Source organism: Nipponia nippon, unplaced genomic scaffold (assembly GCF_047370975.1).
Source record: "Nipponia nippon isolate SJK-2023a ecotype South Korea unplaced genomic scaffold, ASM4737097v1 scaffold_3, whole genome shotgun sequence".
Taxonomy (NCBI): domain Eukaryota; kingdom Metazoa; phylum Chordata; class Aves; order Pelecaniformes; family Threskiornithidae; genus Nipponia; species Nipponia nippon.
In genome coordinates, this window is record NW_028262347.1 from 58766070 (window position 1) to 58792710 (window position 26641).

Sequence of the window (26641 nt, forward strand, 5' to 3'; positions counted from 1 at the left end):
TTGCCACTTTTGTTATTTGAGATCCCTGCTGATGTGAACTGTCAGAGAAGTTATTAACTAACTTAAGTGGTTCATTCTTTAGTATTTTATGTATTCTGCAAATGTTTTATCTCATTGCTGTATATTCGGGTGCTTATGTCCTTTTTGGCGTGTGCATTAGAATTATTTTAATTTCACAGTTGCAGGTGTTCTTGATTCTTTATAGCTCACAGCTTAAGAGTTTGCTAACCGACAAAAAAGTCTTTTAAAATGTCATGTAGAGTTATGAATCACCACTGGAGTTAAAATTTTTGTCCCATTAGTCTGTCCCAAAGCACTTAAGGGATGATCCACTGAAACCTATTATCACTAAAAATTGTTATAAATGGTTTCTTCTTCCTGCTAATGAGTTTTGGAAAAGACAAAGACAGGGTAGACCAAATCAGATCCAACATAAATTCTGACCTATGTATGCTCCTTTCTGCAAGAAGCCTGAAAATCAGGGGTCAGAGTGTGGTTTCACATAAAGCTAAACGGATTTAACAGCAGCTCCTTGGTGCAGAAAAGGAGTGAACTTGCTCCTTTTCCCCTCTGCCACTCCTGCCTGCAACTGCTTTTACTGTTCACCTCTCTAGCCCTGTGGAAAATATTTTCTTATGGTGATTTATAATTGGATCAGTCTGCAAAGGGGAATCTGAGCATAAAAGCTGATGCAAGATAAATGTAGGAGAGGAAGAGCTGAAGGAAAGTTGAGGGAGAGATGGAAAAGAGGGGGAGTGGGAGCTCCCTCTATAGGTGGCAGTGAACTGATAGGCCAAACCATTATGTCTATGAAACAACAATTTTCGAATGTGGCTTTGCATTATACTTAATCTGAAGCAACCACAGGCTGCCATCAGAAAAGAACTATCCTGCCATTATGTCAGCCAGGCATCTCCTATCAACCTGTGTTACGCGGGATCTAGCTCATGTGCAGCTGCAAGGTGAATTGGACCAATTTATTAATGAAATGGAAAACTAAGACGCAGAAAAGTTGATTTCCCCCCCCCCCCGCCCCCCTTCTTCCTTCCTCCTCTCTGATCAGTCTACCTTTGGTTTCATGGTTGCTGTATCTCATGAAAAGGAGGGGAGTGGAAATACGTGATTAGGAATTACTGAAACATGGAGGAAGTAGATCTGGACCATTCTCTTCAGTAGCCGCACACTTTAGCGTGGTCTAACATGAAAATGCACCGTGGGTTATTAACCTTGTCCTTACAGTTTGAAGAAAACTGGAGATGTTGAAGAAATTTCCCTCACTTTCTTTGCTCTGATTTTATATATGAGGATTAAAAAGGGACTTCCCAGTCCACATGCTTTTAGGAATTTATCTTCAGGCTTCTGTTGCTGCTTCTTCCTATGAAGAGGACCTGCCAGCTCTTGAGTTTGTGAGAAAACCGGAGTCTCTTCTGTTCCTGCATTAAGAAGCTGCTGTAACTCTTCTGCTGTTTACAACTAAACATTCTTTTGCAAAGTCTGAGGAACAGTGTGTACGAACTTCCCTAGGGATTGCAGCAGTGGTGCAGTGGCATGTGACAGGAAAGGCAGTTCATAAGCAAATGGGGTTATTGACAAAGGGCTGTCCACCCCACACAGAACACTAGCTTAAATTCCTGAACTGTAGATGTGACCTTTCATGCTAAGAGAATAGCAGGGGTGTCTTCAAAAGCAACTGTTCAAACATCTTTCTACCTCTTTCTTCATTAGCTGAACTCCTTTGAGCAGTTGTGTATTAACTACACAAATGAGAAGTTGCAGCAGCTCTTCAACCACACCATGTTCATTCTGGAGCAAGAGGAGTACCAGAGGGAGGGCATAGAGTGGAATTTCATTGACTTTGGCCTGGATCTGCAGCCCTGCATTGACCTCATAGAGAAGCCGGTAAGCTTGTTCTTCTACTGTCGAGTGGCAAGAAATGGGTGCACTAATTTTGTCATTGAGCACGTAATCTCTACCTTTAGACTGGAAACTAGCTTTCTCGCTTTTGTAATCCTCTACTGACACTGTAGTATGCTTAGAAGCAGATGTGAACAGTTTCGTCTTTGAAAGTATGTCACCAATAAATGTGTTGGTTCTGTAGGAAATATTGCATGAAAATAGATCTAGTCAGCCACTTTTTCCTCTCACAAAATTGTCTTCATTTGTGTAGATCTGCGTGGTGCTAGATACATATGTGGCTTACCACAAGTAGTGTGAACTTCCTTACTTAACTACAAGTGTGATGAGAAGATGTGAATCTCTGTTGCTTTCAGTCTGCTTTAATGAAACTTGGAAATTTATAAATTTCATAGTAGGTGTTCCAATAGTAAAGACTAGTTTGTGAAATGTTCTGCTATGGTCTTCTGCATTTAGACACCTGGATATTTGGAGAACAGTGTGATAGTGTTCTTTCTATTAATGAGATGTTTATTTTCCATGTAAAACAACCTAGACAAATGTCATGAAAGAGACCTCATAAAAATGTTCAGAATTCAGATGAGGATTTTGAAGAATTATTAACAATTTCTTTTAGTATGGAAGTAGTTGAACTGATAGCACACAACAGGTGAATGTGATGTGTGTGATGGGGATCAGGCTTAGGTATCTTTTTTTTTTTTTTTTCTCCCCCCTAGCCATCTAAACATCTTAATTATTGGTGTAGTCATGTATTTAACGATGTTTTTGATGTTTCCCTTCTTTAAGGCTGGGCCTCCTGGTATACTGGCCCTGCTGGATGAAGAGTGCTGGTTCCCAAAAGCAACAGACAAAAGCTTTGTGGAAAAAGTTGTACAAGAACAAGGCACCCACCCCAAATTTCAGAAGCCAAAACAGCTGAAAGACAAAGCTGATTTCTGTATCATACATTATGCTGGCAAGGTAAAGAATTAGTAGCTAAAATGTGAACATTGGAATGTCTCCTGAATTTTATAATGCATAACCACTGCTTCTTAGAAATGGCCACTTTACAAAATGGCTGCCTATAGGAAACCAGTGGAAGACTTCACAAAGTTGTTCCGTTGCTGTGGACCTGACAGGACCTAAGGGGATTTGCCTGCAAATTATATATATATATAGTTGAAGACATGTCAAACTGACGCCAATATAAATTTGTTCTCTGTGACTTGGTGAGATTAGAGGTACTATTCAGAAACCTTGCATCAAGACTTCATCACCAAAATGATGATGCAGTTGTTTTGTGTCACACTCTGGGTGGTGCAAACTAGCATTGCAAATCCATTCCCTTTACTGACAGAACAGAACATGCAGCTGATTTTTAGGGTTTGGAATTTGTAGGTATGCTTGCTTAGATGGCAAATCCAAGAATGATTAGGTAATCTGCTGTTGATTGTGCAAACCTCAGTGCTACTTTTATAGACTTTGCAGGATCTTGTTGCATCTTGTGCTGCAGGAAATCCCCCGCAAGTTTCTTGATGTGTTTATCTTCTCCAGGTGGATTATAAAGCAGATGAATGGCTGATGAAGAACATGGATCCACTGAATGATAACATTGCTACTCTTCTCCACCAGTCGTCGGATAAGTTTGTGTCTGAGCTGTGGAAAGATGGTATGTAATTAAACTTAATCTCATTTGTTTTCTCTTGTTTTATGTGGAAGAATTTGTTTGATCATCAAAAGTCTCTGATGAGCTGTGTTGTTTTTTTCCCTGAAGCCTAAGCCACCAAGATGAGCATTATCTGGAACATACTTTGCTTAGATTGTGGTATTGCATTAAAAGTTCACTGTAACTCTCAAGAGAGAGGTTCACTTGCATCAACTTACATTAAGCTTGCTGCATATATAGCAATTACTTCTCGAAACTGAGAATGCCAGGATAAAATATGAATGCACCATTATGTCCCAGCAGCTTGCGTAGCTGCAACACTCAAACACAAGATCTGAGGTTGAATCTACGTTTTCAGTCCTGCAACTAGTGTGTTCTTGCTGTAGTGTTGTTCAGTATTTTGCTCTATCTTCTCTGGATTTATCTGCTTTTGAGTCTTACTGTTGCTGTCACTTTCTGTGGTGGGTTTTCTTTGACGTCTCTGTCTGTTGCAGAGATGCAGAACGTTCAGAGAGCCTATTTCTATCAACACTTTCCTATTCTTCATCTAGAACCAGGTGACTGAGAAACCCAGCTGTCGTGTCATGTGTGTAATGCATCCTAGAGCCATGCAAGAAATGCTTCTGTTAACTTCTCTTTGTCCCTTTGTCATACCTGCTTGTCTTTCTTGTTCGTTTCCTCTGCTTTGTGCTAGTAGCTCCTCGTGGACTTTAAAACTCTCACCTTGAGAGTGGATACAAGAAAAATATGGACGTATTCAGGTGCTAAAGGTTGCTCTTGCAAGACTTGCATAGGAACAGCTAAAAGCAAATCCCTGTCAAGTGTTTGAACATAGAACTAGCGAGGCTGTATTTCTTGCAAGATTTGGAAGGAAGATTTCTGAGACTGCATTTAAACTGAAACCCAGTTTAACATTGATTCTAGTATTGGGATTTGACTTCAGCTGCTGATCATTTATAAGAAAGTTAGTTTGGAAAAGGAACTTGTACAGCATGAAAAATGGCCGTCACCAACTTGTGCCTAACAAGGCCTTTTACTGTGTGAGACTCCTTTTGGACTTGAAATGTCAACCGAACCACAGCTGATCAGTTCTCATTTATTGTTCTTAGCTGGATCTTCTGTTGCAAGTGACTGTCCTTTTTGCTATCTTGATGCAGATTGCAGGGCTCAAGATTTTTAAGAGGATTGTTCCAGCTGCAATCTGGGACACTCTTCTGTGGATTTCCCTGTGATGTCATCTAGTAACATAACCTTCTTTTCTTTCTGATAAGACAACCTTGACCCTATTCTAACAGCTGCTCTAGAATTGAGTAGTTCTAAGCTAATATTAGCTGTAAATCAGAGTATCCTTTCTTGTTTCTTCTTTTGTAGCGGTTTCTCTTAGCAGTTTTTTTTAATCGGAAGCCAGTTGAGCACAAGTTGATGTTTCTGAAGTGAAGATTGGGAGCCTGAGTGTAGGCATCAGCCAGCCACTAAAGATAAAGCAAAGTAGTAGCTTGAAGCCCTTAGTAAAAATGTACTGGGGGTGTGGAAATTTATAGTGATACAGTTGGTTTTGGTTAGGTGGGTGAATTTTTATCTCCGTGTAGAAGAGCAATGGGATAAGTAATGCTTTAGTTTCTTCTTGCCCCTGCTACTCCCAGATTTAGCTGGCTTCTATTGAAAAAAAGGATCTGTAGAGTCTGCCCATCAAGGTGATAGCTTCATTAGTGCTTGGATGTCACTGTGGCATAGTGGAGAAACTGTTGGGGCAGGGAGTTCTGACTTTCTCCTAGTGGTGTTGTTCATGTCGCTGTCACAGAATACTTGTACTCCAAAAATAACTCAAACAGTGGTATCTTGAGGTTTGATATCTGTCATGCCTTTTACCATGCCTTTTACCGTGTTTGCTTAGTTTACAAGTTGATGTGGCTTTTTTGATCACTGGTCATGGCAGTTCTGCCTGTAATGCAAGAGTGAAGCTGGGCTTTTTCTCTAACTGCAATCCCTTCTGGGTCAGAGTTAACTAATAGTTGACTCTGCTGGGCTAGCAGCTAGAACTCTTGGTTTGTTGTTTTTCATTGTAACCTAAGCAAGTAGAAGCATCTGAAATTCACTTCTAGATTGCTCTTCCAGAGCTACCATCCAGAGCATCAGTAAAATATGTTTGGGAGTAAGTTTGACTCCATCACTCAAACTTCCTGTAGTGAGCTGTTGCTTTTTTTTTTTCCTTCCTGCTCCTATCCCTGCACAAATTCTGTACAGGTGTCGACATCTGTGTAGAGATGAAGCAAAAAGGATCCTGCAGCTCCTCTCATTTATCCTGTTCTACCCAGATGTTCTTTTTTTGTTCCAATCCTTCCTTTGTTTGTGGAAGAATTTTAACACTTTCTTGTGCTCTCTCTAGTTGACCGTATTGTTGGGCTGGATCAGGTAGCTGGTATGTCAGATACAGCATTGCCAGGGGCCTTTAAAACCAGGAAGGGTATGTTTCGAACAGTGGGACAGCTCTACAAAGAACAGCTGGCTAAACTGATGGCTACCTTGAGGAACACCAACCCCAACTTCGTCCGTTGTATTATCCCCAACCATGAGAAAAAGGTAAAGACATTTATAACAGTACATCCCATGCAGTCTTGCATGGGCTTCCCGGGGCATGTGGCTGGGTTGCTATCTCTTGTCAGGTTTTACAAGAGATCTTAAAGATACCCTGAGAAAACAGGACATCTTTTTAAGGTCATCCTAAATAACTTTATACTTGCCACAGTTTTGGAGACTGATCTTTGCAGTTCATAAAAGCTTTCAATTGCTTCTAACTGGAAAAGAGAGAACTGGCTGCTTTACTAAAAAGAAGGGGAGGCAAGGGGGTAAGCCCCTTTTGTAAAAGCTTTGTGGTATTTATAAAATATGCTTTTTCCTCCCTAGGCTGGAAAACTAGATCCCCACTTGGTCCTTGACCAGCTTCGCTGTAATGGAGTGCTGGAGGGAATCCGTATTTGTCGTCAAGGTTTCCCCAACAGAGTTGTGTTCCAGGAATTCAGACAAAGGTAAGGCCTAGAAAAGAATCTGAAGTAGTCTTTACCCTGGCAAAGTTAAGACATAAGTGCAAAAATGGAAGTATTTTATTGCAACTAGATTGCCACTGTTTTCAAAGGCAGCAACACAGAGCATCTGTCCCTTGGTATTCCCTGGCACAAAGCCTCCCAAAGGCATCTTTGACTTCTCTAGTAAGTGTGCAGTTAAGGTGAGGCGTAGAGGACCCCATCTAAGACTGCTGCCTACAGATGCAATTTTTTTCTTCTAACAAGACCATAAGCTGTCAAACTCATAATGCTATAGGAATGCATTACTAATTTTGTTGTTGTTGTTGTTTTCAAATATACTTGTGTAACTAGTCTCATGCTCTCTCCTTTTCAGATATGAAATCTTAACTCCAAATGCAATTCCCAAAGGATTTATGGATGGAAAGCAGGCTTGTGTGCTGATGGTAAGACATCCCAGAAGCTCTACTTGAATAGAATAAACTTCATGGGTGTGGTGTGGAAATTGGAGTTGTGCATGTTAAATATATCTTGTACTCACAGACCAAAATTCCAGTGTCAAATGTTTTGTCTGAGAGAAGGAGGGTGCAAAAAGCTGTCTCTTGGCTTTGCAGATGAAGGCTTTTGACTAGCATGAGGTTCAATAATCCTAGGCAAAGAGGATCTTTCTGTTTCCACAGATGCATACACTTTGAGATGCCAGCAGTATTCATGGAATCAAAATGCTTAGAAGCATTAATGCTACCTTTAGGACATGCTTAAAGTATGAGCTTCAACAAACTTTTTGTAATGGCCTGTTGATGACAAATGCTTTCAGTGAAGGCTCCAGTTAATTTCTGCAGAATTGCCTGCTTCAAAGAGAGAGCTTTGGCTCTGGAGCTTGAAGACTAGGGGAGACTGAGTTGAATTTGGCTGTAAGGGATTCGCTTTTTTTCTGTCTTAAAGGAGTATACCTTATTCCTTGTAACTAGCGTAAGTGTTGACAGCAAATCCTTTAAAGGACATGAAAGCTGATTGGGGTGCCTTTTTCTGGCAAAGATTAGGACTGGGAAAAAATAAATAGGAAGGATCAACAGATGTGTTTCCTTTAGGAAAGGCAGAGGGCTCTTGGGACTGGGCATATGTTCCTCACAGCATCATTGTAGTTCTGGATACTTGATGTGGTGTTGTATTGAACAATGCTTTCTATCGTATTTTCTGTCTCTGGTTACCTCCATTTCGTGCTGTGCTTGGCTGAGCTCCAGCTCCTCTAATTGGGACAGGACTTCATCATTGGGAGCTAGCAACTTTGGTTGGCCCGCGTTGCTCATTGCAGGGAAGGGGTATCTTACAGCCATGAGACACCAAATATGTTTTGTGATGTTTCACATGAAGCAGTCTTTGCAGGAGATAAATTCTTCTCTCTCTCATTTTAGATCAAAGCATTGGAGCTGGATTCCAATCTTTATCGAATTGGACAGAGTAAAGTGTTTTTCAGAGCTGGAGTCCTTGCTCATCTTGAAGAAGAGAGAGACCTGAAGATCACAGATGTCATTATTGGCTTCCAAGCATGCTGCAGAGGCTATCTGGCCAGAAAGTAAGGACCATATTTTGTAAAGTACATTACAAACATGTATTTCTCCCATTCAGGTACAAGTTTCTCTTACAAAAAGAACTGACTAGAAATTATTTTTTGTCAGAAAGGTCATGATTTATTCATTTTATGTAACAGTTGATGATTGTTTTTAGGGTTTTCTGATCTCTGTAATGCCGGACTTCTGGCACCTCCAAGAAACACAGTGTGCTGCTATCCCACATACTACCAGAGCTGTAAAGTCTGTTCCTCTCTGTAGGAATACTGTACAGCAGGCAAAGCTTTTGACAGAAGAGCTGCAAACTGCAAATGTGAAAATGAAAAGGTCTTAGTACAGTACTGATCCAGGAGGTGCAGGATTTCTCTTAAGCTATTAGGTAGGACTGCAAATAGTACAGTTCTAAAAACAAAAGTAGTGTCTATCAGATTGGCAGGAAAACACACCTCTGTTTCAGATCTCCCTTTTTTGAAGTGAAAATGGAGAGGCTTTTCAGATTAGAAGACATTAAGGAAAAACTTTATTAAATAGGAATTTGAATAAAGGAAAGGATAACCACTCTTACCTGAGCAAAAAAAAAAAAAAACTTTAACAGATAGGGGAATTTAACTGGAAATTTTGCTGGTTTTTTAGGAGGGGAACCTTCTAAAGTAAAAATGTAGAGGTATCTAAGGAAGGGCTTGGTGGAGAGAATTGTGTGCTACTGTGGATTCCTTTGTCTGACCTCCACTTACCTTGCAGAGCCTTTGCCAAGCGCCAGCAGCAATTGACAGCCATGAAAGTGCTTCAGAGGAACTGCGCTGCCTATTTGAAACTGCGGAACTGGCAATGGTGGAGGTTGTTCACCAAGGTAATACTTTTCCCTTTGCAATTTTGACAGTTTGGTTGCAATTTCAGCTTCTCAGGTTGAACCAGAGCACAAAAACTACTTCCTCTACAATTGGGCTGGCTTGCAACTACACCTTGATTCATTTAGGCAGAGAATATCACAGCGTATTTTATAGCTATGCAGTATGCCTGCATAAACCAAGTGCAAGGCTATATCCAAGTAATCTTGCAGAGAAGCAGAAGTCATCTTTTAATGCTTTGCACCTAAGAAGAGTAAGAGGATTGCTTGCTTTGGTGGTATGGCACTTCAAAGAGTCACTTACTACATGGCTAGTCAATTTAGCTAGACAAAAATTGTTAATACGGTGATGGCTTGCCATCTTTTTCTCCAGGGTTGTAAGAGCAAAGGAAAAACACTGAGGTCTGGTCTTGTTGTTAGACTTGTAGTCATTTTACCTTTATAAGACAATGAACACATGAAGAAATGGTCTGTTTTCTAAATGTATGGGATTTCTTGCTTTTTAGCCATGAGACTTTGTAGCTAAATTAGAGTTGAGAGCAGAGTTTAAGTTTTTCTTCTCTTTCCTATGAAATGACTTCTAAGGGTTTTTGATGGGGGAGCACAAAGGTGGGTGGTGTTTGGTTTCTGTTTACATTGACCTACCTGTGAATTTTCCCTCTGTATGGCAACTTTTTTATTCTCCTGCTATTACTACTTAGCCCTTGAAGGTCTGGAATTTACCCAACCCTTTCCTGATGCATCCCAACCTGGGGGAAAAGTTGGGCAGGCAGAAAGTGTGTTATTGGCAGAGTGGATGATATCTAGTCCTCTGTGAGCCTCCCAGTGTTCACAACAAAACAATTGGTCAGTCCTTCAAATATGACACTTGCCTAAAATGTTGTTTTATTCAATGCTTATCAAGTACAAGAGCATTTCTTCTTGTTTTCCTTGTTCCTTATACATGTTTCATTCCCTTGGTTTCCCTTTCAGGTGAAGCCCCTTCTGCAAGTAAGCAGACAGGAAGAGGAGATGATGGCCAAGGAAGAAGAACTAATAAAGGTCAAGGAGAGGCAGCTAGCTGCAGAAAATAGACTGAGCGAGATGGAGACCTTCCAGGCTCAGGTGACTTTGCAAATCTCATGTGTAAAAGTCATTCTCTCTCTACCTGGCCAACTGCTTGAGAGCTCCTCCTCTGCTTTATTGGTCTGATGGATAAACTTCAGGATTCCAACTTGTTGAAATATGTAACTTTGCTGCGATCTTGTTCAATATCCTTTGCCCTTTTTCCCAGCTCAGTTCTTCTAGCAGGTCATTTTGCACAGTGACCACCTATTGCCCTTCTATAGCCATTATGTGAAGAAAAGTCTCCTTTGAGTATTCTAGCAAGCTGGTTGAATTCAACCTCATCATTAATGGAATCCTTTTTGTTTGGAACACAGAAGGTGGCAGCAGGATTGTTTTTCTGTAGGGCTGATAATTACTTGTGTTATTTTTGTAGGGCAAAACTAGACAATCTCCTGATTTCCAATGGATATGGTCTTGAGAAATTTGTTAAGGCTCATGTAATATGTGGTTGCAGTGCATGGTTAGTGAAGGAGAACAAACACTTCAAAACTGTTTTGATATTTAGCTTTTGACTAGCAGCAGGAGACTGCTGCAGTGATTAAGACTGTAACTGTGGAACACAGGAGCACATAACTTCACTTAACACAGATTGCTAAGTGCTTTGGTAAATTGGAGCTTGTCTTATTTCTGGCTTTGTGTCCAATGTAGCTAATGGCAGAGAAGATGCAGCTGCAGGAACAGTTGCAAGCAGAAACTGAACTCTGTGCTGAAGCTGAGGAGATAAGAGCCCGCCTGACAGCCAAGAAACAAGAACTGGAGGAGATATGTCATGACCTGGAAGCAAGGGTGGAGGAAGAGGAAGAACGGTGTCAACATCTGCAGGCTGAAAAGAAGAAAATGCAGCAGAACATCCAGGTAATGCTTTAGGAATGCTGTCTCTTGTCAGTGAAGAGGCTAGTAAGGGTTAGAGTGGTTCTTTTGCCTCAGCTTGGAGGTAAATGGGAGAGAGAGAACAAAAGGAAAAAGCATAGAGAAATCTATCTGTGGAAATAGCAATAGAACACAGTGATTCTGGTGCTGAGCCTGAGGCATTCAGTCAGTCATCTGGAATGAGCTGTTCTGGTTTTGAAGATGAAGATGATGGCCACTTGTCAAATAATGAGACAAATTTTTGCATAAGCCAGGTGTTTTAGGAATTATAGCATTCTTTGCAAAATAGCATTGTTTATTCTACCAGAAAACTTGTTTGTTAGAATGCAGTATGCTGCACTGAGTCGTGGCAGAGATGTCACTTACGGAAAGCACTAATAATACCTTGAAGGAAGGGTAAAGAAACCTTCCAAGTTCTCGTATTGCTACTGTGCTATGACATTGGTTAGTGAGCAGCACTGACACATGCCTTGCTTTTCTGTGGGTATTGTGAAGGAACTAGAGGAGCAGCTTGAAGAAGAAGAAAGCGCGAGGCAGAAGTTGCAGCTAGAAAAAGTGACCACAGAGGCCAAACTGAAGAAACTGGAAGAAGATGTGATAGTTCTGGAAGATCAGAATCTCAAATTGGCTAAGGTAAGACTCCTGCAGCTTCTTTATGCAGGCTAAAGATGCACAGGTGTTTCTCCTGGAGCCACGCACCAAAGGTTGACCTTTCCCATATTACAGGGAAACTTATGAATGAATTCAATCTTGTCTTTGACAACTCTGACCTGAATTTTTGAAATTAGGTGCCTGCCTATATTCTTTACAAGTTAGTATTGTATATTATTTAAATAGCCTTGACTAAGTAGCAATCCACGAGCAAACTTTCTGATACGTTGTTATGCCCAACAGTATGAAATTATTTCATAAACAGACTTCCCTTTCAGCTCTGAAAGGGCGATCAAATACAAATCTTTAAGTAAGCATTTATTTGAATACTATCTGTAATCCTGAAAGGATTTCTTTTGTTCCAAGTTTCCTTGTAGCAGGAGTAGGCACTCATGACATTGGCATCTTTAAGCACAGTTAACTCTGGAAAAGTCTCCTGTAATTCCAGCAGCTGCTTTGACACTGCCTTCTCAATTCTGCAGGAAAAGAAACTGTTGGAAGACAGAATGTCTGAATTTACAACGAACCTGACAGAGGAAGAAGAGAAATCTAAGAGTTTAGCCAAACTCAAGAATAAGCATGAGGCCATGATCACAGACCTTGAAGGTAGTTTTAGGGTTTTTGTTTTGTTTTTTGTTTGTTTGGTTTTTTTTTTTGTTTGGTTTAGTTTTTTTTTAAAGGCAGACCCTGCAAAGGACTTGCCTGTTTAGTTTTAGGTGGTTTCTTGTTAAAATTTGTTGAACTTCAGTTTCATTTCTAGAGTTTTAGCCCTCTCCAGTTTCTGAGGGGTTAAAAATTAGTCTATAGTGTGTGTGCTATTGATCGGTTTGATAGAGCTGTTCAGTGGCTGGCTGAAGGTTATGTTCCTTGTCAGCTGAGCCCTTGATCTAAATAAAAATCCTCTCCAAAGCAGCAGGCCAATGGAGAAGAGAGGCTGGTTCTCTTTCTTCTCTTGCTGTGGAAGTGTCTCCACTTTTCTACTTCCAGCAGCATCAATCTGGCAGGGTTAGTGCTGTTTCTGATATCCTGTTTGCACAAGTTCTTCAGAGTTCAAGCTAGAGGCACTTCATCTGGAGTCTGCCCAGGTTAACACAGCAGGAGCCAGCCTATTTAGTTTCAGTAAAGGGAGAGCAGACCCTGTGTTCAGCATCGCTTAATGAGTGCTTATGCCTGTGTGGTGTGAGTGTTGGGAGAGACTGGCATTGTTACAGTGAAAGGGGGGGGAAGGAAGTTTGGCTGCAAGATGAGGGAAAGGGAAATTGCCCGGATATGTTTTGAGGGCAAAGTATGGGGGCAATTGCATGTATAGGTCCTGACAGAATAATACACTCCAGCTACAGTTTGGACAGTTGTATTATTAGGAAAGAAACTATTGCTTAAATAACTTTATTTTCTCTGCTCATACAATGTTCTCTGAGTATTTGTCGTCTGTGTAACTTAATGTGTCCCCATCTCCATCAGAACGTCTGCGACGTGAAGAAAAGCAGAGGCAAGAATTGGAAAAGACTCGTCGAAAGCTTGAAGGGGACTCCAGTGATCTGCATGACCAGATTGCTGAGCTGCAGGCTCAGATTGCAGAACTCAAAATGCAGCTGGCCAAGAAGGAAGAGGAGCTGCAGGCAGCCTTGGCTAGGTGAGAACCTGACCTGCGGGGTTCAGGGGCCACCAGGTCGGGAAGTATTTCTTGTCTTGTGTCACTTCAAAATAGGGACTAAATGGAATCTGTGGCTGTTGTATTTCAGCCTGTGAACTGTTAAGATCCACATTCATGGCATCAGAGTTCTTTGGCTGCTGCTCACTGCCTCGTTCTCTGTACAGAACTAGACTATGAATGTAATGTGCATTGCACACGTTTCACTGGAGCAGTAAGATTTCAGAGAGGGTTAAAAAGTAGTGGCAACACACTGTCTCTCTGGTAGTTGCTATATTCATCTATTCAGTGAAGTGTCCAATTTCCAGTGTAAAATGGTGCTTTCTCTTCTGCTTTCTTCTGTTGTCAGTCTCTCTCTGTCCCCTTCTTTAAGGTAAGTAATTGTGCTCTCTCCAGTATTGGGAAATAGAACTTAGAATTTGTAGATGATACATGGATCAAAGTTTGAATGTAATATTGTAGAGCTGACCAATACCAGCTTTTTTCTTGATTATTCTTGGTAGGACAGGTGGTTTTAATTTACATATGGTTTAAATCTGGCTCTGACCAGAACCCTATGTTGAACACAGGGTGGAAGAAGAGGCAGCTCAGAAGAACATGGCCCTGAAAAAGATCAGGGAACTCGAATCCCAGATCACTGAGCTGCAGGAAGACCTGGAGTCAGAGAGAGCGTTCAGGAATAAAGCCGAAAAACAGAAGCGGGATCTGGGAGAAGAGCTGGAAGCATTGAAAACAGAGCTAGAAGACACGCTAGATTCTACAGCTGCTCAGCAAGAGCTCAGGTAACTCCAACATATAGCTGTGTTGTCTTATTTGGGTTTGCTTTTGACTTTTCTAGTAAATGCTGCTGCATCCAGTCTCTTACCAAAGCAAGTCTTTGCCTTTATCAGGGTAGACTGGTTAGCAGCCTCAGTGACTGCAGAAGGAGGTAAGTGTGCAAGCTGTAGTCAAGACTGCATTACCTCACCTGATGCAAGAAAGTTAATTTGCTCCTTAACCATAGTAGTAGTGATACCCCTGAAACATTCATACTTTCAGGCTATTACTACTTAGGCTGAAAGTAATACTGCCAGCTTGCGCTTAAGAAGGGTGCAATGCTAAGTTCTAACTTTGAAAAGTGTCTTTATAGCTTGTACGGCTAAACAGACCTTGGCATTTTTCTGCATTAGAGATGCTGTCAGTGGATATATGCATCTGTTTGGTTCTCTCCTTGGCATCTGAATGGAATTTGTGAATTTTGCAGGTCAAAGAGAGAACAAGAAGTAACAGTTTTGAAGAAGACCCTCGAAGATGAGGCAAGGGCTCATGAGGCTCAAATCCAAGAGATGAGGCAGAAACATTCACAAGCTATTGAAGAGCTGGCAGAGCAGTTAGAACAAACCAAACGGGTATGTGGAACAGAAAACACAAGGCCAAAGCAGTCAACCTTCCTGAAATGGTAGCTGCTCTATGACCACGTGTTAGAGCTGCAGAAGAACATGAAGTGTTCGTGATACTAGGTTTCTGATACATGTGCTCTTCTTCCCTTGGTAGATCATTTTTCACTATGAAGCATATATGAAGTTGTTTAAAATTGTTGCATTCATTCTTTTTTCCCATCAGGCATGTTATACTGCATAGCCAAGACCTTCTTTTCACTGCTAGCACTTGTTGACTTGTACAGCCTTTAATTTGGAAATCTGATGGTGCAAGACTACCTCCTGTATTGTTGTCTTCTCTGATTGTTAGATTGTCCCCTGCTTATCAGTGGCAGGCCATTCAAATTGTTTTTTCTGAGTAAGCAGTCTACAACTTAGCTGCTAAACATGCAATGTTAGCTTGCTTGTTGGGGGAGAAAAAAAAGTATTCTGTTGGAAGGATCCTCCCATATCTAAAGTCTGAGGGGTTTTGCTGTTTTTTTTTTTTCTCCTCTTCAGGTGAAAGCAAATCTTGAAAAAGCAAAACAAGCACTGGAAAGTGAGAGGGCTGAACTGTCCAATGAGGTGAAGGTTCTTCTCCAGGGCAAAGGGGATGCTGAGCACAAGCGGAAAAAAGTAGATGCTCAGCTCCAAGAACTGCAGGTGAAATTTACAGAAGGCGAAAGAGTAAAGACTGAACTGGTTGAGAGGGTTAACAAATTGCAGGTGAGTGGCATTGGTTTTCCTTAGCTTCTGAGTCAGCCCAGGGCTAGAGAGAAAAGGTGGTAGGATGGTACCTCCCCATAGCTAGTTCAAAAAATCTTTTTCATCTTGAGGATAAAGTTCCTACAAAAAACAAATCCATAGTTTGTTTCCCAAGGACTATGCAAACTCCTTAACTCCTTGCCAGGGCAGGACCTTTGGATTGATGTCACTTATCTTGAGCAGCCCTGAGAAGGTGAAGTAACCAGTTGCCATTTGAGTTTTGTAATTCTTAAAGTATTAGCATGTCTGCTCCCCTTCAGCATGCAGTGGTTTGTATAGTACAGTTCTGTAAACATTCAGTTGCTTGTAAACCTAGAGTGGCACAAACAGACTGATGATTGTGTAACTAATTTGGAAGACGGTGTCTTGAAGTTTTGTATTGTGGTTGATGGTGATGTGGAAACTTCAGGGTTTTCTCCTCCTTTCTTCAAGGGAACAAGAACTCTCTTTGATTCACACGGAGGATTGTCTTCTGCCTTCCTCTTTATGGAGGGTTGTCATTAAAAGTTGAGCATTGCCAGTGTGTGCACTGTCTTTTGGAGTGTGAAAATCTAATTTTGAGACTCTAGATATAGTCCTAAAGCAGATAGTATAAAATAGAAGAGAGTTAGTGTAATAGAAGCTCTTAAAATTCTTGCCAGGCTGTATAAAATCTCATATAGGCCTTAAAAAAACCCAAAACAACCAAAACCAGAAGGCTGTTGCAACAGAGGTGATCCCAAGTAAAAAATCTCTTTTTGACTTCTTATGTGTCATCCCTGGGACTTTGGAAATGATGCATTCATTCCCCTGAGAGATGATATACATGCCTTACTGTTGAGAGGTGCCTCAGTTTTCACTTTTGGGTCTTGTAGCTGCTCACTTATTCCTAGCTTTGTTTTTGCTGATGCATTTAATAACTGATACTCTGATCTCTCCTTCAGGTCGAGTTGGACAATGTCACAGGTCTGTTGAACCAGTCTGACAGCAAATCAATCAAATTAGCAAAGGACTTCTCTGCTCTGGAATCACAGCTTCAGGATACACAGGTGAGAGCTTTGGAAGCCAAGGCATCTGTGTATTGTACAGCCGGTGTCTGTTACAAATTCTTAAAGTGAGGAATCACTCTGGACGCCATTAAATACTAGATATACAACACTTCAAAGGATTGGGTCTGGCTTTTTTTTCTCAAGGGTTATATTGCATGGTATTGAGAGCATTTTTACAGAAACAAGCTGTTAATCTTCCTTCTGCTTCTTCAGTATGTGGAACATATGTAACTTTCCCTGTCTTAGATTTAGAAGTCCTACTCTATCACCTTTCTGCTTGAGAGCTCTTTGCTAGAACTGCACTGGAATGCCAGGTTCTTGTTTGAGGTCTTCATAGCCAAGTATTTGACAGGGTTCTTGTGTGTGTGATTTCCAGTAAATTTGTAAAGTTAAGCAGAAAATTTTATTTCCTGGTGGATGTTGGGAAAGTGATAGATTCAAGTAATTTGGTATTTTTTCAGGAAAAAAATCATGCTTAGTCTTATACTTTGGGATACAACAACCATTTACAGTTAATAGAATATGACTCTTTTGGTAAAGCACGGAGTACCAAGCAGAAGGTTGGAAGGGAAAGGAAGAGTGTGCCAAACCTCAGATACTAAGTAACCTTAAACAGTCTTTGATGTTCTGTTTACTTTTTACTCTTTTTAAAAAACAGACTCAAAGATAGTGCACAATACAAAAATTATGCACTAGTTTGAAGACTGGCCTTATTAGTCTCTACAGATCCTTCAGCTCAAGCACTGGCAGCATAAGCCAACAAATGTTGGTGCCCTAAGTTGTTAAATGACCACTGTCTTACAATTCTGCTAAGACCAATGTTGTTTTTAACCATGCTAAATCACTTTAGCCTGTTGTCCATTTCTTTGATACTTGAATATGAGAAAGTCATGTAGCAGAGTACAGTCATGCTATTGTTGGGAAAGGTTTTAATGCTTTGTGTGCTACTCGGAGGACTGTGGATGGCTTGTGTGGTGAATTAGTATACTTCAATCAGTAGAGTGTACAAGAGAATAGGACCCTTCTGAATATTTTGTTTCTATGCTGACTCACTGGAAGACAATTATTTAAAATCTGTCTTCGGTTGTCTTATCTGTGAAATAAGTTGCATACTTAAACTCAACTTCAGAAGTACTCATTCTGGAGAGAGTGGTTGAGGGTTGTGAGCCTTTAAAGCCAAGGAGCAGTGCTGAATTCCACTGGTGTGTTTGCTTTATAGGAGCTGCTGCAGGAGGAGACTCGCCTAAAACTGAGTCTCAGCACTAAGCTGAAGCAAATGGAGGATGAGAAGAACAGTTTCAAAGAGCAATTGGAAGAAGAAGAGGAGACAAAGAGAAACCTGGAGAAACAGATCTCTGTTCTTCAGCAACAGGTACAGAGTCTGCATCCCATAAACCAATGACTTTTGAGAGGAAGCATAAGTGCATCTCTGTCTTGAAGGAAGTAAAATCTAAATGCAGAATTAACTTGTAGTAACAGAACCTTTCCTGGGAAAGGGTGATCCTGCTGATTTGGGTGAGAGAGGAAATGAAGAGGTCTCTGATAATCGTATGAACTGCTTGTAGATTTCTATCTAGGAATTCCTTTGGGAGTTCAGTCATACTACTCCCCCCTCAAATAATACTGTACCCTCAGAAATGAGCAGATTTATTTCCTCAACTTCTGGTGCCAGTAAACTACATATAGCGTTATCTGTGGCATGGCTTCACGTGCAATCTTTTCTGTCCTTCAGGCAATAGATGCAAAGAAGAAGATGGATGATGGTCTGGGCTGCCTTGAGTCAGCAGAGGAAGCCAGGAAGAAGCTGCAGAAGGACTTGGAGGGCTTGAGCCAGCGTTATGAAGAGAAGACAGCTGCATATGACAAGCTGGAAAAAACAAAGACCCGCCTGCAGCAAGAGCTGGATGACCTTACTGTGGACCTCGATCATCAGCGGCAGATCGTTTCCAACCTAGAGAAGAAGCAGAAGAAGTTTGATCAGGTATGACTTGAGTCACTGGGCATTCAGTAGGTGCATCTTAATTGACAGGTCTGCTTTAAGAGTACTTAAGCAATGCTGCTTGGAGAATGCATATTTATTTCTGAACTAAGGCATAGCATATGGAGTGAAGAAATAAGCTTTCATAGAAGTAAATCAATTCTGTTCCATGCATAAGAAGTTTAGTGGTCCTCCTTTTCCCAAAGGAATAACATTTCTATCAAGACCAAGATCAAGTTCAAAGTGTTGTTTGCAGATCATCTTTGAAAGTTGGAAATAATAGGTTGGAGGCCTAGGGAACCAGAAGTTTGTTCATTTGGGGTCAGCACAGTTATTAAAAGTGGGATGGCATGCTTCATTCTTTGAAGCTGCATTTTCTTGGTTCCTTCTGTCCATGGCAGAACACTATTAAGAAGGCAGTAATGAAAAGATGCATGTTTACCTTGTTAGAAAATTGTCAGTAATTTCTCAGAATACTGATGCTGTGCTCTTGTAGCTATTGGCGGAGGAGAAGAACATCTCTGCCAAGTATGCAGAAGAACGGGACCGTGCTGAGGCAGAAGCCCGTGAGAAGGAGACTAAGGCCCTCTCCCTGGCCAGGGCCCTGGAAGAAGCCATAGAGCAGAAAGCTGAGCTGGAACGAATCAATAAGCAGTTCCGTGCAGAGATGGAAGACCTGATGAGTTCAAAGGATGATGTTGGGAAAAGTGTAAGTATGAAGTTAAAATATCTGGGCAGGAAATGTCACACAGGTGATACTATTAGTTTGATACTGCAAAAGGCTTATGCTAGTTTGAACGCAGAGGAATGTAGTAGAGAATACTGGACACATTGTGAGTTTGTGAACGTTATGTTTGTATCACATTAGTAAGTGGGAAAGCTGGGTTGGAAGAGCCTGGAAATGACCAAATGAGATAGGGGCAAACTGAAAACTAACTTGTATCGTTGTGGCAGAAATGAAGGTATGATATGAGCCTGATATGTAAAATACAGGGATTAGCCAGGCAATGGAAGACAGTAACCCTGATATTTCAAGACAAAAAATGTTATAAGTGGGAAGGAAAAGAAAAAATTTAGAGGCTAAAAGGTATTTTCTTGAATTCTGTCAGAACTAGAGGTGTCCAGCTCTGATAAGTCTGCAGTAGGTCAGGACTGGGATAACAAATACTTTTCTCTTTCTCCCCCCTGCCTCACATACATGACCAGCACTAATAGATAATTGTGATTCACACTGGCAGCTTGCACATATGCAAGCAGCTGGCTTTGAGGGGTATCTCTGCCTTAATACAAGGGACAGATACAGTGTTCTTGTATCCTGTCTTATGTAAGTCGCTGTTCTTAGACTTTTTTGCTCTTAGGATAGGTGAAATTGTCTGCATTATCTGAGGAAACCTCACATGTGGTACTGTGCTGTAGGTCCATGAGCTGGAGAAGGCTAAGCGAGCCCTGGAACAGCAGGTGGAGGAGATGAAGACACAGCTGGAAGAGCTGGAGGATGAACTGCAGGCCACAGAGGATGCCAAACTGCGGCTAGAAGTGAACCAACAGGCCATGAAGGCGCAGTTTGACCGGGACCTCCAGGGACGTGATGAACAGAATGAAGAAAAGAAGAAACAGCTGATTAGACAAGTAAGAATTGCTCTGTAAATCCTGAAAGTGTTCTGTATGCAAAGGCACTTGGTGTCCAAAGATGGTTAGACAGACACTGCCAATCCACAGATTCTTGTTAATGGTATCTATCCAGGCAGTGCTGCAAAGCTGTGAGAGACTTTCCCCCTTGTGTGTGTGATTGTTGAAACAGCCTTTGTCTATCAAAGGAACCAGTGTAGCTTTATTAGTGAGGAATGTTAGCCCCATCCCCCTGCCAGGAAGAATGAAAACAAGTCACATGCTTGCACTTATGTACAGTTTGAAAGGGGAGTGTGAAAAATACCTGTTGGGAAATCAAGGAGCTGAAACACTGATGCCTGTATTTCTCCATTCAGGTGCGGGAGATGGAGGTGGAATTGGAAGACGAACGAAAACAGCGCTCCATTGCCGTGGCTGCCAGGAAGAAGCTAGAGATGGACCTGAAGGATTTGGAAAGCCATATAGACACTGCTAACAAGAATCGTGAAGAAGCCATCAAGCAACTCCGCAAACTGCAGGTGAGATGCTGCAACTGTTTTAGCTGTCAGTGTAGAGCATTTACCCAGGGAAATGGGATGCGAGATTTCACCTCATGAGAACATGCATCAGTGTCACAAGAGCAGCAGAACCTTGTAGCATTTTACTGCGAAAGATTTATTGGCATTTCAAATATCCTTCTAACCCCCATCTGCCTGTTTAATTCCCTAGGAGACAAGCTATAGGGAAAGCCCACTCTAGTGCTTGCCTCATGTCAGTGTTTTTGGAAAGGCTCATGGAGCTGCAAAGCTAGAGGGACTTAAATATCATTTAGGCCTTCTCCTGCCCCAAGACAGTTCTGTTATGCTTTTGTAATTCCTACAGGCATTTGTCTAATCTGAAAAACTCTAAATCCTCCCTAGACTGTTCATTCCATTGCTTCACTAGAAAGCTTCCTGTACCTTCCCTTCCCCCGTCCCTATATCTGACAAGTTTTTATTTTTTTCTGCAATTTAAGTAGTCTTGTTTGCTTCCATTACTACTTCTCCTTGTTACTTGTGAAATGGGAAGAGGCTGATTCCTTTTGTTTTTACAGCAAACTTGTTGGTAGCTGAAGATTAATGAATCCCTGTTTCCGTTTTCCCTCCATATTTCCTGTAAGACAAACAAACCCAATTCATTAGTGTGGATGCTCTGAAATTCATCCTTTTTTTTTTTTTTTCCCCTCCCTTTTCAGGCGCAGATGAAGGATTACATGCGGGAACTGGAGGACACACGTACTTCCAGAGAAGAGATCTTGGCACAGGCCAAAGAAAATGAGAAGAAGTTGAAGAGCATGGAGGCAGAGATGATCCAATTGCAGGAGGTAATGGAATATGCATGCAAGTCAAGGGTTTATTCGTTTTCTTTGGCCAAGAACTTAAGCGTAGCAGTCTAAGCTCGAGTGGTTATTTCCTTTCTTTTGTACTTTTTGCTCTGTTCAAATATGAGGTCCACTTCAAAATGCAGAATTTGGCCCTTTCTTGGCCGCTGTGATAGGAGTGTGCAAAACAAAGGAAGCTGTGGGGTGGGTGGAGAACAGACTATGTCTTATAATTAAGTCTGGATCTAGCTAGAGACCATACCACCCCATTACCAGTAACTACTTTTTCCTATGCTGCATTAATTGGTAGCTTCCCATTGGATCACTGACCATCTCGTTTTCATTCCAGGAACTTGCAGCTGCTGAGCGTGCCAAGCGCCAGGCCCAGCAAGAAAGGGATGAGCTGGCTGATGAGATTGCCAACAACAGTGGTAAAGGGTGAGTAATGTTCCCTGTTTAAGGGTGGAGGAGCTGGTTTGAGAAAATACTTTGCAGGCTGTTATTTTTATGTAGACTGCAGCATGCACTGTATCCCCTCTGCTCTTGAAAGACTGAGCTTATTTTGTGAAATTAAAAGTGGTGAATTTTCCTCAAGGCATTAATGCCACCAACACTGTTTTAATGATTCTGTGTCCTATAGAGCACTGGCCATGGAGGAAAAGAGACGCCTGGAGGCCCGGATAGCTCAGCTAGAGGAGGAGTTAGAAGAAGAACAGGGCAACACAGAGATAATCAATGACCGGCTCAAGAAGGCAAATCTTCAGGTACCTATTCAGGCTGCATGTGCTAGTAGGGGTTCTCTAGTCTGTGTAAATTGTCAAGCTGCACTCTGAGTAATGCCAGCTGCTGCCTTATGTACAGTACAGGCCCTCAGAAGTCTGTAGATGCAAGAAAGATGAAACACCTGAATACCACAATACAGAAAATAGGTCAGGGCTGATGTTAACTCACTGTTTTTGATCATTTAAATCATTGGGTAGCTGGAACAATCTCCCTAGTTTATTAAAACAAACAAACAAAAAACACCAAAAGAAACAAACCCCCCCAAAAATCCTCTAAACAACAACAACAACAAACCCCCCAAAAAACTCCCAGTGTCTTTTTTCTGTATTAAGGGATTATGAGAAAGATGATCTGTAGCATGCTGCTCCAACTTGGCATGCTGAACAGTGCCACAATGTGTTTGAAAAATGACTTTTCTGCCAGTTCTATGCTTCTTCAAATGGACTAACCATATGGAATTTGTTAGGCTGCTATAGAAACCATGATCTTAATCTGCCTGTTCTCTGCCATATTTTATGTGCCCAACTTTGAGAGTCAAGCGTGTTGTTTTCTTAGCACTCCAAAGCCAAGGAGCTAGGCTGATGGTTTTCCAAATGGCTTGTTTACTCTGGTGGAGGAGAGCATAGTTCTCTACTTGGTTGACTGTCAGCCAGAGCCTTGGCTTGGAAGTGGACTGAGTTCTTGGCCTTTCACCTTAGAAAGTCAGTATTTTTAAGCTGCTGCTTTGTAGTGGAAGTAGACAGACAGCAAATAAATGATAAATTAGTAAAGCACACATATTGGATCCACTTGCCTCAGGATTTTTGTAATTCACTAAGACTAACAATTACTGTGCTAAGTGCCAAACCATGGCCTTCGCCCCAGAGAGCATTGTATGTGATTGGCAAATTTAGCCCTAAGAGGAGGTTGATAAACCTGTTATTCAAGGAATTACTTTGAAAATCTGGGTAAACTAAGATATTTTGAGAAGTGCCCTGCCTACAGACAGCTCCCTCTGCATCGGAGTTATTCCAGGTATTCAGCTCACCCTGAGGGTCATTTTTCTTTGCGTGTCAGCATGTGTCTGAGAAATAAATCAGCCTTTCAGGCTGGAGCACTCGATATGCTGAGTACTTTTCTCCGCAGATTGATCAGATGAATGCCGACCTGAATGCTGAACGTAGCAACGCACAGAAGAATGAGAACGCTCGCCAGCAGATGGAGCGCCAGAACAAGGAACTTAAGCTTAAACTGCAGGAGATGGAGAGTGCAGTGAAGTCCAAGTACAAGGCTACCATCACGGCCTTGGAAGCAAAGATAGCGCAGTTGGAAGAGCAGTTGGATATGGAGACAAAGTATGTCCTAGTAGAAACTCAGTCTGTTTTACAAGCCTCCACCCACTGGCATTTTAAGCTCTTCTAAACAAACTCTGATTTGTCTGAGTGAGGGCTTCAGCCTTGGTATACTGGGTAGCACAGATGTAAGATCTTGTCAAACCTTCCGTGTTTTTCACTGTAGAGACTTCTAGCTTCTTCCAGACTTAACCACTCCTAAAACCACAGCTGTGATACACTTGCTGTCCCTCTGTAGCTTCAGGAAGGGTCATATCTGTGTGACATCAGTGCTTTTTGGTAATTTCTGGGAAACGTTGCCTCCCATCCCCTTTTTTCCCTAAGTTAGGAGAACTTTTGCTATCTTCCTTGTTTCTAACTTGCCCAGGTCTTGTTTGTAACTTGTCATCTTGTTGGGGACAATGGGAGATAAATTCTTGTCTGAGCAGCGCTGTATTTCTGTGTAGGGAGCGCCAGGCTGCCAGCAAGCAGGTGCGCCGTGCTGAGAAGAAGCTGAAAGATATCTTGCTGCAGGTGGATGATGAGAGGCGTAATGCTGAGCAATTCAAAGATCAGGTGTGTACAGTTACCTGCAGCATTGGTGAGTCTTCTGGTGGGAGGATTTCCCTTCTATGACCAAGGCATCATCTGCATGTAAGCGGGCTCTAGCATTAACCTTCCTATAGATTTCTCTTCTTGTCCCTCACTGTGATAATTACAAGATGACACAGAAGAAAAAGTAATGCTTTTAATGAAAAGCTCGGAGCTGTGAAGTCCTAGGCAGCTCCCTTCAGAAAGGGAAGAGGGGGCTTTGGAAACTGCTTTTTGCTGCTCTAACTACTGTGCTGTAACTCTGGGGAAACACTGATCTCTTTCCTATACACACTCAGGCGGACAAGGCAAACATGCGCTTGAAGCAGCTGAAACGCCAGCTTGAGGAAGCAGAAGAGGAGGCCCAGCGAGCCAATGCATCCCGTAGGAAGCTCCAGCGTGAGCTGGAGGATGCCACTGAAACAGCTGATGCAATGAACAGAGAAGTCAGCTCCCTGAAGAGCAAACTCAGGTAAGGCGGAGCATTTGGTGCAGTACCTTGGCAGCCAGTCCAGCGTAGTCTTGCTGTAACTGCCCACAGCAGCAGCTGCCCACAGCAAACAGCGTGGCCAGGTACTTGCTTACCTCTTTCCAAAGCCTGCCCAGTTCTGGTGAGTTCAGTGAAACCTTGTGGTACTGACGTACCGTCTGTCCTTCCCTAGGCGCGGGGACCTGCCGTTTGTCGTGACACGTCGAATTGTCAGGAAGGGTGGAGGAGAGTGCTCTGATGAGGAAGTGGACGGCAAGGCAGATGCTGGTGATGCCAAAGCTACTGAATAAGTCCTCCCATTTGACCCAGGTTACACGTGATGGAGTGACCCATCCACCCTCCCCTCTTCCATTGGACTTTCAGCAAACCCTCTCCTCCTGAATTGGCTGGGGATCTGCAGAGCAAGCCCAGCTCTGTGTATCTGGAGCCATCAGGCATCTGTGTTCCTAGTTTCCTCCTCTTTCCAGTTTCCTAATCCTCTTTGTATTTAATGCCAAAGAGTCGGGGCTCTGAAATCTGACCAGCAGTTTGGCCACCACAGAGGCCTGTAGAACTGTCCGTGGCATGTCTGCTGGTGAATCCTTACACAGTTTGGAGGGAGTAGGGTTAGGGAAAGATTATTTTTGCTGTAAATCTCCTTTTTTTTTTTTTTTTTTTTCTCTTCGATTCTAGCTGCAGGGAAGCTCCTTCCTGTATTCTTTCCCCTCCCTCTTTGTTTGCTTTTGGCAATCATGTTCAGTGACCTCAGACTTCTGCCTCTCTTAATCTGCCCACCCAGATGGTTTGGGAGCAGTTTCAGGAAAAACGGTGTGTTTTGGCCATGGCGATTTGCCTTTCTTCTTTCATATGTTTCCAGGGAGGGGTGAAGAGGGAAGCTCCTCTCGGGACCAGTTACCTGGAGGACTTGCCAAAGTTGTCTTTTTTTTTTTTTCTTTTTTTTTCCTCTTCTTATTTTTACTGTCTGGACAGATCTCTGAAGTGCAATGATGTCCTGTTAGTGTCTCTGCGTCTGAGCGGTTTCATCTAAGGTAGCGTGGACCAGTAGTTAATGACAGGCTGGGGAAGCAGAACAATGTCCTTGTGCTTGTCTGAGAATCTCTGGGGGACCAAATATATTTAATGGTAATAGACAGAATCTAGGGGAATTTAATAGGGTAGTGGGCAGAGGGTGGGGATAAGGGGAGGGAAATCCTTCTTTTATTGACATGTCCAAGCCTCTTGCACCTGCTCTGTAACCAGGGGTTGGGATTAGTTATTGTGCACCATTGACTAAGAGTATATTAAAAACCCTTTAATCTGCACAGATATATGTAAGGCCTTTGTATCTCTCGTAATAAGTAATTAAGAAAAAAAATAAAGGTCTATATCACTGCCTTTCTATTGGGACCATGGTTATATAGAGATAGTCTTTACTTTTCTACACCATACACTGGTTGCTGGATTTACCTGTATTCTTAACCATATTGTATATGCTGCATTTAGACCTACTTATGAGCGAAGTAAAAATAATTAAATTTGAAGCGCCATACTGTATGCCTGAAGCGCTCTAAATGCAGGAGCCTTGTGTCCCAATTGCTGTCACAAAAAAGTTTAAATTTTTTTTTTTTATATAATAAAAGTGCCTTAGCATGTGCCTCAGCTGTGTGTCACCACTACAGTCAGTAATGGTTTACTGGTGCTCCACTGATGTTACCAATAAAGATTATCCATGTGCCGCAGTCTGTGTGCGTGCGTTGCTGCTCCCTCCTTCCCTAGGTGCGGTGAAGGCCATACGTGTTGCCTCCAAAGGCAGCGGCTGTGGTGTCAGAGCATCGGCCTGTCCTGCCAGCAGCGCTGCAGACCTCCCCTGGCGCTGAGTGATCCTCCGTCGCTGAAATCAGGTGTTGCAGTACCCTCGGCGTGTTACTGGGGCAGCTGGCAGTGGCCAACCCTGGGGTTTCGGAGGAAGATAGCTCACCTTGTTTATGTGCTTTCAGAGGGTTACCTATTCAAAACACGAGGCTGTGAACTTGAGCCGAGCTAGTTTTGTTCTTGGCCTGAAGATGGTATTATGGA

At 42.1% G+C, this 26641-nt stretch overlaps 1 protein-coding gene across 2 annotated transcripts in view; it reads left to right on the forward strand.

Annotated features, from left to right (window-relative positions):
• MYH9 (myosin heavy chain 9) overlaps positions 1-26304 on the forward strand; it is a 72036-nt gene extending 45732 nt beyond the window's left edge. For both annotated transcript variants that reach the window (XM_087763821.1, XM_087763822.1), the window contains 29 exons: positions 1726-1899; positions 2701-2874; positions 3448-3562; positions 5946-6139; positions 6464-6585; positions 6956-7025; positions 7995-8155; positions 8892-9000; positions 9970-10101; positions 10753-10959; positions 11470-11607; positions 12108-12231; positions 13087-13258; positions 13846-14058; positions 14520-14664; positions 15193-15399; positions 16362-16466; positions 17686-17838; positions 18199-18447; positions 18941-19153; positions 19861-20073; positions 20430-20591; positions 21287-21415; positions 21762-21850; positions 22053-22176; positions 23321-23529; positions 23973-24081; positions 24396-24568; positions 24759-26304. In XM_087763821.1, coding sequence (XP_087619947.1) covers positions 1726-1899; positions 2701-2874; positions 3448-3562; positions 5946-6139; positions 6464-6585; positions 6956-7025; positions 7995-8155; positions 8892-9000; positions 9970-10101; positions 10753-10959; positions 11470-11607; positions 12108-12231; positions 13087-13258; positions 13846-14058; positions 14520-14664; positions 15193-15399; positions 16362-16466; positions 17686-17838; positions 18199-18447; positions 18941-19153; positions 19861-20073; positions 20430-20591; positions 21287-21415; positions 21762-21850; positions 22053-22176; positions 23321-23529; positions 23973-24081; positions 24396-24568; positions 24759-24876 — 4503 coding nt within the window. In that variant the 3' untranslated portion in view covers positions 24877-26304. The remainder of the gene's footprint in view (positions 1-1725; positions 1900-2700; positions 2875-3447; positions 3563-5945; positions 6140-6463; positions 6586-6955; positions 7026-7994; positions 8156-8891; positions 9001-9969; positions 10102-10752; positions 10960-11469; positions 11608-12107; positions 12232-13086; positions 13259-13845; positions 14059-14519; positions 14665-15192; positions 15400-16361; positions 16467-17685; positions 17839-18198; positions 18448-18940; positions 19154-19860; positions 20074-20429; positions 20592-21286; positions 21416-21761; positions 21851-22052; positions 22177-23320; positions 23530-23972; positions 24082-24395; positions 24569-24758) is intronic.
• Positions 26305-26641: the final 337 nt, after the last annotated feature.